The 15250-nt window shown below is 42.0% G+C and overlaps 2 protein-coding genes across 6 annotated transcripts in view; one reads left to right on the top strand and one right to left on the bottom strand.

The window, feature by feature from the left end:
• Nucleotides 1-4074, top strand: part of DYNC1I1 (dynein cytoplasmic 1 intermediate chain 1) — a 202400-nt gene extending 198326 nt beyond the window's left edge. For all 3 annotated transcript variants that reach the window (XM_067291673.1, XM_067291671.1, XM_067291674.1), the window contains exon 17: nt 3117-4074. In XM_067291673.1, coding sequence (XP_067147774.1) covers nt 3117-3227 — 111 coding nt within the window. In that variant the 3' untranslated portion in view covers nt 3228-4074. The remainder of the gene's footprint in view (nt 1-3116) is intronic.
• Nucleotides 4075-10106: 6032 nt separating this feature from the next.
• Nucleotides 10107-15250, bottom strand: part of SLC25A13 (solute carrier family 25 member 13) — a 111252-nt gene continuing 106108 nt past the window's right edge. For all 3 annotated transcript variants that reach the window (XM_067291669.1, XM_067291668.1, XM_067291670.1), the window contains 3 exons: nt 12833-12991; nt 12661-12751; nt 10107-11320 (listed from right to left, as the gene is read on the bottom strand). In XM_067291669.1, the coding sequence (XP_067147770.1) occupies nt 11131-11320; nt 12661-12751; nt 12833-12991 (440 nt within the window). In that variant the 3' untranslated portion in view covers nt 10107-11130. The remainder of the gene's footprint in view (nt 11321-12660; nt 12752-12832; nt 12992-15250) is intronic.

The following is a 15250-nucleotide window of genomic DNA, read 5'->3' as shown; positions in this document are numbered from 1 at the left end:
CCAACGTTTGCATGGGTAAATATACCCAGCTGGGGGAACTTTAACGGAAAAAGACTGGAAGGGGAGCATTCTCACCCCCCCTCTCCCCCCCAAAAAAATCATATGAGAATGTGCATGGGAGCTTGTGGATGCTTTTGTTTTTATTTGTGGTCTTTTGCTTTGTAACTATTGTGGTTGAATATTAGACCCTTCACAGAATAAAGTGGGGGAATAAACGTCAATTTTGCCCTTGGCTTCACTAGGGCCAAGATTTCCCTCCTCGTCCCCGAGGAATTTACATTAGAGAGGCTTGCTCTACTAACAGTCTATTAGCAGGATTGGCCTCTCATCGAAAACAACATGCAGTAAATGAGATTAGATGAGGTAAAATAAGACAAAGTTTAAAATAATTAGATTGCATGTGGACACTGAATGTTTTCATCTCTGTGCTAAATGTTTTCATTTCAATCATTAATTGTTTTGTGTATTAAGTCATTAAAAAGGCTCAGGGCCTGTAAACACTGTCAGTTAAGTGTAATGCATACTTCCATTTGCAGGGAAAATTTTCAAGCTTGACCTAAAGTTGTTCTAACAGTTTGGCCTTTGTATTTATTTGTCTGTGGCCATGCTGGGGAGAAAAGGAAATTAAATGATCTCAATGTAATAAATGTATTTCATTTTTTTCTTTTAGAATGACATATTGTCTTCTCGAGCCATTTAATACAATGTAATGCCATTTAGAACTTTCACAGACAAGGAGAAGTGTGGCTTTATTAAATTCATAAGTCCTTTGCCTTGGATATTGTTCCACTTTCATGATTTTACTACTTTAAATAAGTCAGACTCATGTCATATTTTCATTCAACAGTTAGTTAAATGACAGTGCCATACATATCACAAGAAATAATCTTTTAGGACAGCAGCAACAATAACAACAAATTTGCTACGCAGATGTTTTTGACTGCATCTGTGACAGAAGGATCTTTGCATGGTCCCTTAACTCACTGTGCGGTAGCTTGGGGAGGTGTGTGATTGGTACCAAAGCCGCGCTGCTCCTTCTGCTTACAGATTTTTTCCAAGAACAGAGATTTCATTCAAATAAAGAGCATAACAGGTCCACTGCTCTGTGTGTGTGTGCATGAGAGAGAGAGAAAGAGAAAGAGAGTGTGAGCTGTCTCATGTGATTTACTCCTGTATCTCTCTATTCCTGAGAAAAGTCAAGGAGAAAAATGCAAAAAGTGGAAGATGGAGAGGGAAAAACCCAGAGACGACAGAGTAAAGGGACACATATTACTGAGAGGGCTGAGATAGCGTTCACACAGATTGCATTTCTCTGACTGTAACCTCAGTAAATACTGAGCCAGATTTCAATACTCGGTATTTTAACAGGCAAAAAGCAAACTTACTGTAAACCAGCTTTTCCTGTTGTAACTGAATTATTGGTATATACACTATACATGGGAAAGTTTTAAAGACATACTATATTTTTCCCCAAAATATTGGATGTAGGGCCAAAGCCAGACATGAAATAGCTGAGAAAACTGATTGACTCTGGTGAGATATAGAGGAGATATTTAGGTTCAGTATTGCAAATACTTATCCGCATGATTAACATTAACCTTGCAGCAGTGTACGTGGAACACTTTACCACATAGTTAACATTAGGCCTATATGCAAGTTCTTGCCCAAGTGGGGCTTGCTAGTTCCTGAAATACACACTTTTCTCTATCTCCAATTATATAGATGGCTGTTGGGCGGTAAGGAGAGGAGAGGGATTTCATTGCGCTCCAGTGCAGTGTACCATCCTGCTTCTTGTCCTCTGGTAGTCTGCTAGTTGCAAATCAACATAATCAGCATACCATTTACATGACATTTTTGGTATTGTTTTAAAAGAAGTGAGCCAATATAGACTGTATATTAGGTACCACAAACTGGATTAGCCATGGTCATACTCATTCTTTAGTCTGAAGGTATTCCTTTTTCTAATATGCACAGCAGTTTATTGTATGTCTGTAGTATATCATACTGCTTCCTGTTCCCAAAGAGTTGCCTTCTTCAGTACCAAGCACTGCATAATGTCTTTAAACAGTTCTTTTTGAATATTATATCCAGGACACGATCACAGGGCTTTAAGATGGCGGTAAAAATGTGCATGGTTAATCCGGATGCTTGTCGCCATTTTCTGGAATTTGAGTTGATGAAAATGTTCTTTGAGAAAACTGCTTGCGTTTTTTCGTAATTGTCTCAATCCCAGTTTGCATTATCTTCCAGAAATTGCAATGTTGTATCCAGCTGGAAATGACTGCAGTATTATTTTGCCATATCACTAAAGCGTTTTTTTCTGGAAGTTTAGCTATTTAGATTACATGTTCCTCTTGAAGCTTAATGTTCAACAGCTCTTCATTAGAAACATCAATGGTATTAAATGGAAATGGATCTTGCATGATGATTTCAAAAATCAGACCAGTAATGCAGTATCCACTTGGTATAACATTTCCATTATAATGCATTTCTTGTAATTGTAAATTCCTTAACATAGAGGAGGGTAACTAAAATAACACAATATATTTATTTTACTATTAAGAGCTTTAATGAACTTCAGGAAAATAGTTTCAATACAGTGTTCTAAAGGCTCTGTTACCTTATGCACATTGACCTCAGTCCTGCAAACAATTATACTTAGGCACAGCCTCACTGACTTCAAATGGACAGCTCACATGTGTAAAGTTAAACATACGTGTATATATTTGTTGAGATCAGGGCCTCACATTAGTTTGGAAATCTGAACTATGTTAACAAAGGGGTAGATATTGCAACAACACTCCAGCAAAAAACTTTTCCTTAAAGTCAAGCAGATAAAACTTTTCTCTCTGCCATTGACTATAAAAACTCTTTCCAGCCAGTACTGAATGGGCAGCTGCCAGATTTGTCCTGGGAACTTGGCTATACTTTGCAGCCGTAGAAGTAACCAAGCCACGGGGCTCTCTGTGTGAGGCCCATGCCACAGTCCTGCATCTTGCACAACTGCACTGATTGCAACAGGAGCTCTCCTCAAAGGAGGTGCCTACATTTTGAGCCAAAGATACGACCAGCCTCCCCACACAGTCTTTTAATGCCATATTGCGTTTCTTCCCTAGCTGGCTGTTCCGCACAACGACGAATGGACCCGTTTTGCTCGGACCCTGGTGGAAATCCGTGCCAACCGGGCAGACAGCGAGGAGGAAGGGGCAGTGGAGCTATCGGCCTAGAGAAAGAAACTGAGCAGCGGCCACTGTGGTCACAACAGCAGCTTTCCCTGTTGAGTATGCTGGTGTTCAGTGTCAAAGTCAGTCTTGCTGTGGCTTTCAATGCCAGTTTACGTGCCAGTATTGCTCAAAGCATTCCATATTAATCACACTGCTTTACACAAGGCTGAAAACATCCAGAGCGTTTTCATACTTTATATTTCTGTCTGAAAAGTAAGAAAGAAAAGACAAATCAAACCTTTATGGGTTTAGTTGTTGCCTTTTAACTACTTAGTAGCTGTATTTAATAGCTAGGAACCGCTGGTTAAACTTGTGCTCACATTGGCCTTCTGGCATAGTCCTATTAAATCCATATGAAGCCAGATATGATTATGTGCAGATGTGGTGTGCTTCACTGTATGGGACTGGGCCAAAGACTTCAGATGTGGTGTTTCACATGGTGACTTACATTATGAATGGATGTACTATACGAAAGTTGCTGCTCCTTATTTATTGCAGTGTGCTGCATGGAACATATTTATTTGAAAGCATTAAAATAAATGATCCTAAAGCATGTGCATAATGAGAGAACTGCATTGTCTGTGTGCTGCTGTAGAGGTCACATTAAAGTCCACATAACAATTACAGTACATCAGTTGTGCTAAAGATGTAAGATCTATAAAGGTTGGCTTGAGTGGATGGAATGACTTTCCTTTTTTTTTTTAATGCCTGTTATTTCTAGGCACTTTAACAATATTTCAAATACAGTTGGTCACTGATACTTGTCATGCAGGTTAACACTAACAGTCTGACAAAGGGTTGTGGTTCCTGAATATGACACTAGTACTGCCAATAAAATGTATCAAGCCCATTCTGTAGCAATGATGTGGTTAATCTTTCCTTGCCAGAAGTGCTCAGCATGTTCATTACCGGTCACTGGCGAGGCACAGGGAAAATGTGACTTCCCTGACTTGCAGAATGGTCATGCAGCTGCTATGTAAATAGATACCTTCGGGTACTGGGACTGGTCAGTAATGGACTTAATGTATCAGGTCCTGCTACAAATTTTATGTGAGTAGAGACAAATCTCTGTCAGCATCTAAGCCTTGCTTTTTTTCCCCACCCTTAGCTGTGCATGGTTACTTACGCACAGAGCAGCACCATGCTGCTCTATGTACTGAAAGAAAAGGAAATGGAGAGACAAGGCCTCTGCAAACTGTCTTGAGAGAGATGTTTGGGTAGGGGACAAGGGAATATTCTCCTTTGAAGTGAACTGCCTTTTGGGTTGAGCAAGGCATTAGGGTGAAGACTGGGCTAATTCCTGCTGTGGCCCAGAGGAATATTGCTGAATGCTGACCTTGGTGGTGAGGCTGCTAGTTAAGTTTGCATCACAAAATTATATTGAGCCAGAACATCAGAGTTAAGCCTGGATTTAACAGCATGGCTCACACTGTCATTCAGGCAGGCAGATGAACCATTACAGCAAGAAACAGTGAAAGTCAGACAGCAACAAAAATTTTGTAAGTTTGCAGGGAACTGAGTTTCAGCTTAGCGCAGTCATACTTAGGACTGTATCAGCTAGTGCTCTTCAGAGCTATGGTCAAATCCAGAACTGGTGGGAAGTCTCTGCACTGGTAAAAGTCAGGGTAGGCTCAGAACATGCTGTGGCCCCATAAAAGCATTTGGAGGAGCTGGATCTCCTTTACCCTTCAAGCTTGGTGGTTAGGAATACTCAGAGAGATGGAGAGGGAGAAGGAGGAGGGAGAGGGAGACCACCTCACTATGTTCTGTTGTTTTCCATGCATTGTAAACTTGGCAAATTTACTTCCACTTTTTCCGTATTACCTTTCAGTTTTGGAACCTAAGGGGAAAACTGCATGTTTATCTTCCAAGTTCTCCCTACTCCCTGGCATGAACAGCTTGTAAAACAGTTTTAAGAGACACCTCAGAAGACCTTCAGAATTTGTTGCTGTGTGTAAATGAACATTACCAAAGTCCTCCTTCCTCTCCAGCACAATGGTGGTGGTGGTCGGGGGGGAGGCTCACAAAGATGAGATGAGAGCATTTCCCTCAAAGGCTTCTTTTTTCTTCTTCTTCTTTCTATTTGTGTGGGGTTCAGCAGTATACACAGCGAGCAAGGAAAAGATTCAGCTTTTCAGAAAAGAGCAGGGTTATATGTACAGAGCAAAAGCTTGGGAGGACCATTACCATGCAGTTGAAGCAGATGGAAGAGACCCCCTGCTACAAGAAGCGACTGTTAGCTAGGCACTGACTCCCCTTCAGTTGGCAGTGACTGCATATATGGTAGACTTTCTGGCCATCCCTTGTTGCTCTCCTTCCAGGATCTCTAGCAGTCTTTTTTTTCTGTGGCTAAACAAATAGCGCTATCTTACTAGCTTTCCAAATGAGCAGTTATGACAAGAAGTCCCTTAGGATCTGCTCAGGAGTGACCTAAACACAAATCAGCAAAAAAAAGAAGTATCATCTTCTCCAGGCCCTTTCGCTTACACACATCCAGAGACCAGAAGGAAGAGCATAAAGCATAGGCTCCATGTGTTAGCACTGCTGCCTGCACCTATGGGTCAAGAATGAGTTAGAAAACAGTCCCTGCTCTATTTTGGGCCATCAGACCTGAGCTTTCTTTGAAGTGAAAAGAGAAAACACTCCACTCAGAACAATCCAGAGAGCATCATAACCAAAAGGGTAAGAAAGCGCAAACCTGACCAGGGAAGAAGCAGGTGGATGGAATGGGAAGGTCTGTGATGTGAGTATGGGCTAAGAAGAGAAGGGTTGAATTGTAAATGAGATTTAGAGCAGGGGAAAGAATGGTGAGGTGGATGTGGGAGAGATACAGAGCTGACTCTTCTCTGCTTGATGAAGGGAAGAGCAGAGTCTTCTTCAACTTCAGTGCCCAAGATCAAAAAGTGCCACCAACACAAGTGCGAGGCAGTGGGATGGGGTGGCCAGCGACTCAGGACTGCTTGGGAAAAGAGTTGTGAGAAGACATGGCGGGGAGACCTGGCAGGTGGCACTGTAGGGTAGGAATGTCAGGCACTAGCTGAAAGGGGAAGCAGGGATACTTCACCCCATGACATGTGCTCTGTTCAAGAGGCCCCATGATACCAAATGAAGATGATGATAGTCAAGGCTGAAAGCATGTGCATCTGCCAACGTGGAACTTGGCTAAGACGCAACATCCTATACTCCTATCCTAAAAAAAAAAAAAAAAAAAAAAAAAAAAACAGCACAGGAGTGAAACACCACGCCTACTGCTTCAAGACTAGCATGTAAATAATACCACTTGGACAATAAGAGATGTTTGAAAGGTGAAAAGGCCCTCCTCCTGGGTCTGAAAGCATTGTAGACATTTCCAAAGAAAGACCATCAGAATAAGTATTTGCTGCTTGAGAGTAGGCTCAACAAAGTTGCCTCAAGATTATTACTTCAGAGAGCTAATAAGGTAATAGAAACAAATGGTGCTGAGTCAGGATGATTCAGTAGCTGCAGAAATTGCCGCAGGGTACTCAGCGATGCTTCATGGTGACTGTGCCAAGGTGAAGAGTACTGCCTTCCTGGGTTTCAACCCCAACTCCCCAAATACTTGCTACTTTTGAAAACGTAAGAACCCCTGCCCCATCCTGGAACATTATGAATTCTTACTGCACATTACAACCTGCATCTCTTCACTGCTGTGGAAACAATAAATTGGGAAGAATTCTTTCCCACAAGATGTATGGGAAAAGCACTATCTCCATCTGGGTTTTAGCAACCTTAGATACAAAGCAAACACAGCAGAAGACTGGAAGCCCCTCAGAGCAAGCTGACATCCCACACAGAGCGGGATGATTCCCACTGACCAGAGGTAGAGAGAGGAGACTCCACTATTGCAATGGCAGCATCAGTTCAACTGGAGGATGCATGGTGCCTTTTCTAGGAGTGGCAGTCTGTCCAGTATAAGACTGGTGTAAGAGTGGTTATCCCTCAAATTCATAAGCAGAGCTAATTCTGTAGTAACACTATGTCCAGTATACACTGGTTTCACATCCTGGCACATGAGCAAGCACAGAGCGAGAGCGGTCAGACAGTTCTTTGCTTGTAAAATTCATTCCAACTGCTTCAGTTATTTTACAGTCGTACTGCTTTCTAATACCATGAGGAGTAGTGCAAGGAGCAGTTAAAAACCATTAACGTGTTTTAAAATGCACTTCTCTGTCTGAAGCGTAAAACAGGCACCTTGATTGCATCCTCATGTTGACACACTGGCTGGATGCCTTGCGAAAGGCTGCCCAGACTCCCAGCGAGAGCTCTCCACTGAGCAGAAAGCAGAACTGTACTACAGCACGTGGCATCAAAGCAAGCACTTCTTCCAGAGCTGCTTCGGTGTTTTTGCTGTGTTTGAAGCTCTCTGGAGACACTTAAAATACCAGTGTCTTGAGATTTCTATATTCTTAACTATTAAATAACTTGTGAATGATCACTGTCTCTAGAACTTGCCTTCTTGCTTATGCAAAAATAGCAAATATTTTAACTGATGACCAGCCAGGGTCTGAATTTCACATCAGCTATTATAATCAGCCAAGGTTGGCCGATTCCAGTTCCTCCCGTTTCCTTGCTGTTTGTCTGGGAGTGAGGAGCTGTGCAGGTAAGCAGTGCACCATGTACATATACATCATGGAGCCTACAGAAGGGACATTCCTGAGCAAACTGTCCCCTCCTAAGAAAGATGCAGAGTGGTTTGTTGGGTTTCATATTTTTAGCAGGTTTAGAAAAACCTGCCCAAGTTATTTTTGAAGTCTGTGGTATGTTTGTTCACAAGTGTCCCTGCAAACTGTCAATATTAAACTGGCTTAAACTCAACCCATTCCCCAGGGACCAGGCAAAAAAAGCATCCCTCAGCTTCTGGTGGGCTGAGAATGAGAAATACAGGGCTAGTACTGACATTCCCCGCCATCGCATGCCGATATGTAAGATATCCAGTATTGGATCGTTTCTTTTTTCTGGTAAGTCCTGTCATGGCTAGTTAACTGGACTGCAGGAAGCACAGTGAGGTTACATTTTATCCAGTTCCTCCCACACTTTGCATAACTCACCCAGAAACCCAGCGAGGACAAACATTGTCCTCATGGCCTTTTGTTTGTTTGTAAGGCAATCTGACCATTTCTTGGCCTGTAAACCTTCCAGAGCAGGAATGCATCCTTTTGTGTCTGCAGAAAGCCGACTGTACACACAAATCTTCCCCAGGATCTCCAGGCAGAGCTGTTAAATGCTCTGAAATATTTTTAACTGGGTCACATGTTAATGAAGCAGTTACTGGCTTTTTCTTAAGTCCTTCTGCCCCTGCCCCCATCCTTGCACCAGGCTCCTCTGGGTTGGCCTTGGACCAAAGGGCAGAAGACTCCCCCCAAGCAGCTGCTTCGGAGGAGAAGGGCCACCACGGACGCAGTCCAGCTTTGCTCATCAGGCTGCCAGTGAGCACGCGAGAGCTGTGCCCTGCTGAGATGGACCTGGTGGGCATCGTGGCCCGAGTCTTGCCCCCAGGCTGGACACGGGGCAGGCAGTGAGGTATTGCCCTGCCAGGCCTGGGAAAGAGAAAGTAACACTAAGCAGGGAAGTTGGTTCATGATTTGCTTTTTTACAATGCAAGCAACAGTCTTATCACATGAGTTATAAAGAAAAAGCTGTGCAAGTTTTATAATAAGCTGGTTATAATTCCTTGTCCTCTACTGGTTGCAAATCCCACACTGGTGTTGGGGTATAGCGCTGGACAGCGGAGGAGGGCGTTCAGCCTAGGACGTACATTCTAACCTCTCCCGCTGCGTGAGATGCTAGAAATTGCTGACTGAATCTGTGCTGGGAACACGCGCTCGCTCTAAAGCACCGGGGGAAACGGGCAGCCAAGTATTCAGCAGTCTTCCCTGAGCTGCTGGTTTAACACATCTCTTTTTGACAAGATAAATGAGGCAAGTGTAAAGGACAAAGTTTAAAAACAGTTCCTGAATGGCCAAAAATATGAGTATCAAGCACAGGCAGCTCCCAGTAAGAAAATGTTGCTTTTATGACAGCATTAAAGAAAAATCCTGACAGTTATTTTTGGAGAAATACAAGGTGCAGGGTTCTTTCCTTGTTTTTTAAACCAGTAAGGTGTCATTTTGGGAGACTCAGATATGCAGTGGGGAGGTACCAGCCTGTGCTTCTAAGAGCCCAGTATTGAGGCTCTGCATGAAGCTCGCTGGTTTGGAGCTGCAAATAGATATAAACTTCTCTCCTCATTTCCAAGCATGTGAATACTGCAGCTGCTACTCCTGTCAAGATTCCACATCACTGGTAACTTTGAAATGTGAACTAGTCCAAAAAAATAATTTTTATGGTGACCCAAACATGAATGTAATACAGCAATTTCACTTTTAGTACTTCAACAAGTTATAATACAACAATGTGCTATCAGATACCTAACTCTTCTGCAAAGATATTGCATCTGCATATTTCCTCAGTTTACAGTCAACATTGAAGGCAAATTAAAACTGAAAACAAGCGTTCTTCTTCTATAAAGACCTAATTCATCCTGGTCTTAAGTACCACCACATCAGACACCCATTGGTGGCTTGAACAGGCTAGGTAGTTAGACTTTATAACATATTAACCAACGAAAGGAAAAGGCCAAAATACCAAAAGCTTATGCCAATCCTGGCTTTTGACTGAAAAAAAATTTTTTTGAGTGACATCTCTGTCAAAGCATCTCTTTTCTACAGAGGGGGATACAGATAACTGTTCTCAAGCTGTAGGTGTTTTTATAGCCTATCTATCCGAATATTTACTTAATCTTAAAGCTAACTTTATGAATTAAGTTGAACAAAACATTCGATGTGCTATGCCATTTCCATAACAGAATACCATGTGTGCATCTCTGTTTGAAAGGTTTATTTCTATCTTCATAAATACATAGTTTTCTAAACACTGTGCAAGGCACCAAAAAATTAAGTAAAATCTTTTGTTTTAAAGTAGTTTAATCTCTTTTGACTCAATGAAGTAAATAAGAATCTGAAACCATCTATTTGCCAATTACAAGCCAGCAGTTAAGGCAGGTACCATTGATACAGTGCATGAATTTTCTATTGCAGTTATTTAAACAAGCAGCGTTTTACTAGAAGTGCATATACAAACAGAATTCCAAATACCAGCAACCCAAGATAGGCACCTAGTTATGAAATTTCCTTGTATGTGTAATAGAATGCCAAAAGTTCTGCCATAAAGTGCAAAGACTATGGACAATAACACTTTCTTTTGAGCATTTTGATACCAGTAACATAATACAACAGCTAAACATTTATAAATGTGGTTTCCATTACAAAAACATGTTCCACATAAAAGCTTCATAATACAATCCAGAAACAGAACTTGTGCGTGTACATATTTAAAAAGTTGAAGCCGTACTGGCAGACTTAGGTACCGGGTATATATTTGCTGACCTCTACAGACACGCATTAAGTTTATAACCAATTTACATGTACAGTCAAAATCATTCTGCTTCGAGCACCGTGATTTCCACTGAGTTTTTCCATTTGAGTGATGATGTGTGACATCCGCTCTGGTAATCTGCAACCAACCATTGCCTGTAAGATGATCTGGTTCACAGCTCTCACCCAACCCTCCCCAATAAACGGAATCTAAAATTAGTGTCTTCCCAACACAAGCACGTCAGATGTGGACAAATACATTCATGGTCCCAAACTTAAAACAACTGGTAAGAATTTCACAGTGATCTGGTTAAGGAAGCACAAAGACAAATGATTACATTTAAGATGAAAATTGCCTTAAAACTCAAATGAAGCTAAACTGCTATATGATGAGAAGCTAAAGGAACAAAGTATTAACCAATTAGAAAAGTGGCTCTTTCTCAACTAATAACAAAAAACCTACAGCAATAATCTTAGGGTCCTACTGCTGCAGCAGCCTTTGAGGTAGGTGGTGATGGCTTAAACCGAGGTAGGTAAAGTCCAAACTTGTTTTCAATCCCTGCAAAAGTGGCAACTGCCAATTTATAACCACCAACATGGTCAGGGTTAGGAGCAGGGAGTGTGATCCTAGATTTAGGAACTGGCTCTGATCCAGCTGGTTTTCTGTAAAATAATAATAATAATAATAAATTAATTTCCATAGCATAAAACCAGTATTCACAAAAATCCTCTCCATAAAATAAACTGAATGAGACATCTGAAGGCATCTCACAGTAAGTAACTAAATTAAATGCTACAATGTAATGAGAAATATCCTGTTTTAAAATGTTCCAGAGCAGTTAGCTGCCTTCATGCTGATTAAAATAAAGGATGGTCAAATCAAGATAAAATTTTTAGTGCATTAATCAAAACTGCAGTGTGGGGGAGCTGAGGTTCAGAAGTTTCTGCTACAATGTACGACCAATCCAGGAACATGGTAGAGTTCAACTATCTTATGTGGTGGCTTTCAAACTGCTGTCCCCAAAGCTTCATACACGGTCTGCAGCTGCTCCTGCGATAACATGTTAAAACAGTAAGATTCACATCCATTTGTATCATCAATCATCTGCTTAGCAACCAGGGCACATAGCGATCAGCAAGAAATTCTTAAAATTAACAGTCCATTGGTCCAAAATTCTTGGAATCACGTTTTCCTAATGTTTTTACCTCAGATTTTTAAAGGCAGTATTTCCCCTCTTCTTCCTTTCCCCACCCACAGGACCAGGTACATTTTTAAACAAGATTTTCTCACTGTATTTTTTTTTTTTTTGCTACCATCTCAGGACCAACCCCAAAGGAAGGCAAATTCAACTCCAATCTTGTCAGATGACTGATGCCAGCAGCAGCACCAAAGCGTTCATTGCTTCCTTGTGATCTCCATGGTGGTAGTGTGGATTTTAACCTAATGTTGCTGAGTTGCCCAAACACAGTTAGTCCTTGTGCAGTGGGTACAAAGTCAGCAATGGCCATTTCAGATCTCTTGGTTTACAACAAAGAAAGGAGGAGAGCTGAGGCTCCAACAAATGCTATTCTGACTTAGTGACACCTATAGAGATTTTGGATGTCAAATGCCCTGCCCAATCAGGGGCACAGCTCCCCCGCTAAATTAATGAGGACTAATGCAGAACGCAGATCCTGACTGGCAGGTGTCAAATTTCTGCTGCAGTTACATCCCCACCCCATTATTTAGCTTCTCAGTGTCTCTGTTTATGCTAACACAAGTCCCCTGTTTGGAACAGTGATATAAAATATGGTAATGTCTTGCTGTTAGACAGGTACTGGTACATCCTCCTAACCTCTAGCAGTGTAGTGTGGCGTAAATAATATTTACAAAGCCCTTTCAGCATGTCCTACATAATGGCAAAGCCCTGATTCTGTCACTGACACATCCAGGAGCACAAAGACCGCACAGGACCAAGTGCAGCTTCGGGGTCCCACCACAGATTCAGACATCACATACTTACACTCCCCCAAAGTCCACATAAAACCACCTCTGCAGCAGCTCATAAGTCACCAAAGTAACACCGAACTGAGGAGAAGATCGAAACACACGAGCTTGAAAGAAAAGAAACAGCTTGTAAGAGACAGAAAAAATACAATTAAAAATCACTTGGTAATCAAAGTTGTTTCACCCACCTCCTGCTCCTTTCCATAGAGCCTTTGGACCTTCCTCGCGAAGGATCTTTGCAAAACAATCTACGACGCCACTGTAGGTGGTCTGCCCTGCCCGGGCTGCCACCTGCAGCCTTGTTTTGATGACATCCGCAGGGGTCACCAGAGAGGCGGCAGGCATACCTACACGCAACAGAGAAACCATCAGGTGGGTACCACTGACTTGTTGCACAGGCTCCCTGCCTCATTAAGCAGGGCTAACTGCACCGTTCGTTCCCACATCAGAAGAATCCAGCCGCATTTGATTTCAGCCAGAGTTGGAAAGGAGAAGAAGCAGCAGGAGGCAGCCGCTGCAGATGTGGCTTCACCAAGAGAAAGCTTCTCCTGGGAGAACGACCCTCTCACACGCTTCCTGTCAAGTTGGGAGGCATTTTTCATAACCAGAAACTTGCCTCGTTAATAAGCAAAAAGGTTTTGGAGGTGAGGTCCATCTTTCCCTTTTCAGGCCTCTCTGTGGTCCTGGCATTCCGGCTGCCCACTGTGCTACAGTGGCCTGTACGCACACACGTGTGCACACCCTCACCTCACGCAGTGATGTTACCAAGAGTGAGATAATGCTGCGCGCACTCAGCAAGGCATGAGAGCTGAGGTTTAGAAAAAGGTTCATTTTTCTCATTAGGAATGGCAGATTGCTCAGCTGCAAAGCCACAGCTGACATCCTCAGCAGAGCACTTGGAGGAAGATTTAAATTTACCCTGGCAGATAATCAACTGAAAGCACTGAATACCAAATTACCAATGGGCGGTACTTCTAAAATCATTCCTACCCAAACTGGGGCTGCCCACGTTCAGAAAAAGAAGAAAAAAAAAAGAAAGAAAGAAAAAAAAAGCAGTGAGACTGCACCGAGAAGACACCATCTCTTACGGTTTTATTACTTTTCCATTCGGCATCTGTTCCAAACCAGTTCGGTCAGATGCAGATGCATAAATCTCCTTTGCTATTTTTTAGGCTTAATACTTCTGTAACAATTTTTGTCCAAACCAGCATGGTCTGGCTTCAGGCACCAACACACCCTTCTTGCCGACTGCTCTCAGATGGAAGCGTATGCATATCATTAAAATAAGGACTCTTCCTCCTCTCCTGGACCCCCAAAAACAACACATACGAACTGACCTTTCACAGTAGTCAATCTGGCAAGCAAGTGCTAAAACCTGGTAAAGGTTTGCCAACTATAGAAATGTTGAAATTCCTTTTTGCTTACACTTACCCACTCCAGGATATTGGTTGAGTATTCAATTTAAAGCTGGACTTCTGTCCTTCAAAAGCCAACCAGTGTTTTCAAGGAAAACCAAAGGACATACTTAGAAACAATTCTGCTTACTACACATTGACTTCCACCTCCTTATTCGTCATTCCTTATTACTGGGAATATTTTGCATTTAAAGATTTTTTTATGCCTGCTTTTAAGAGCTATTTATACAGCACAAAAGACTTTACAGACAAATAAAAATTTACAGGTCGCTGTCCTGAGGAGCTTACAATCGAAATAAGACAAATAACACAGCAGGAGCTGACAATAAAAAAGAGGACTGAGGAGAGGAGAAGGAAGTTCACAGAAGCAATTGGCAGATGGAGCAAATTAAGGAGAGATCCTGTAGTTGATCTTAGAATCATCTCCTCAGAAAACACTGTTGCACAACAGGTTGAGACATCTGGTAAACAGTGAAAAACAGAAGCAGATCAAAATAGAAGACACGCAAATTTTTGTTGCATGTGACCCCAGCAACAACAAAAAGGAAGAAAATATACACAGCACAGGCAGGCAACATCCACTGGCAAAAATGCATGTGTGCCTGTAAGCATGGCCAGCTTGAACATCCAAGTCCCTGGAGTTTTCCTCATCCGCATGAAGCTCAGAGGTATTTCTGAAAACAGGCTGCAGAGTCAGAAGAGCAGGTGAGATTGCCAGCCAAAGTACAGAGGCCCACACATCATCCCAGAGACCAGCAGGCACCATTTACAGTCTCAGCCAGTATTTCAGAGATGTTTTTTCTGTATCTTTCCCTTGACTTCCTTGTGGCAAAACACAGAGCTGACATACATGCCTCCACCACACTTCACTTGTATCTAATAAAAGAAATTTCTTGTTTTCATAAAAAGTATGATGAGTATTGTATCTTTAATACTGTAATTTGCTCATGAGAGTTAGACTGGAATTCACAGGAGACACTGGATAAAATTCACATTATAGCTAGTTTGGTAAGCCATATCAGCAACAATAAAGACTGCTTCTGTGCCTGAACTTCAAAGAGACAGTTATCTCAGTCTGCAATCACCTGACAATGGCTAGAAAGAGAAAAATAGGAAAATCTAAGAAATGACTTGGCTTAAAAATGCCAGCTTATGTTTCAAGTCTGTAAATATGATCTAAAGTTCAAAAAT

Source organism: Apteryx mantelli, chromosome 2, assembly GCF_036417845.1.
Source record: "Apteryx mantelli isolate bAptMan1 chromosome 2, bAptMan1.hap1, whole genome shotgun sequence".
NCBI lineage: Eukaryota > Metazoa > Chordata > Aves > Apterygiformes > Apterygidae > Apteryx > Apteryx mantelli.
Note: the sequence above shows the minus strand (reverse complement) of the source record. Positions and strands in the feature narration are given on the sequence as shown.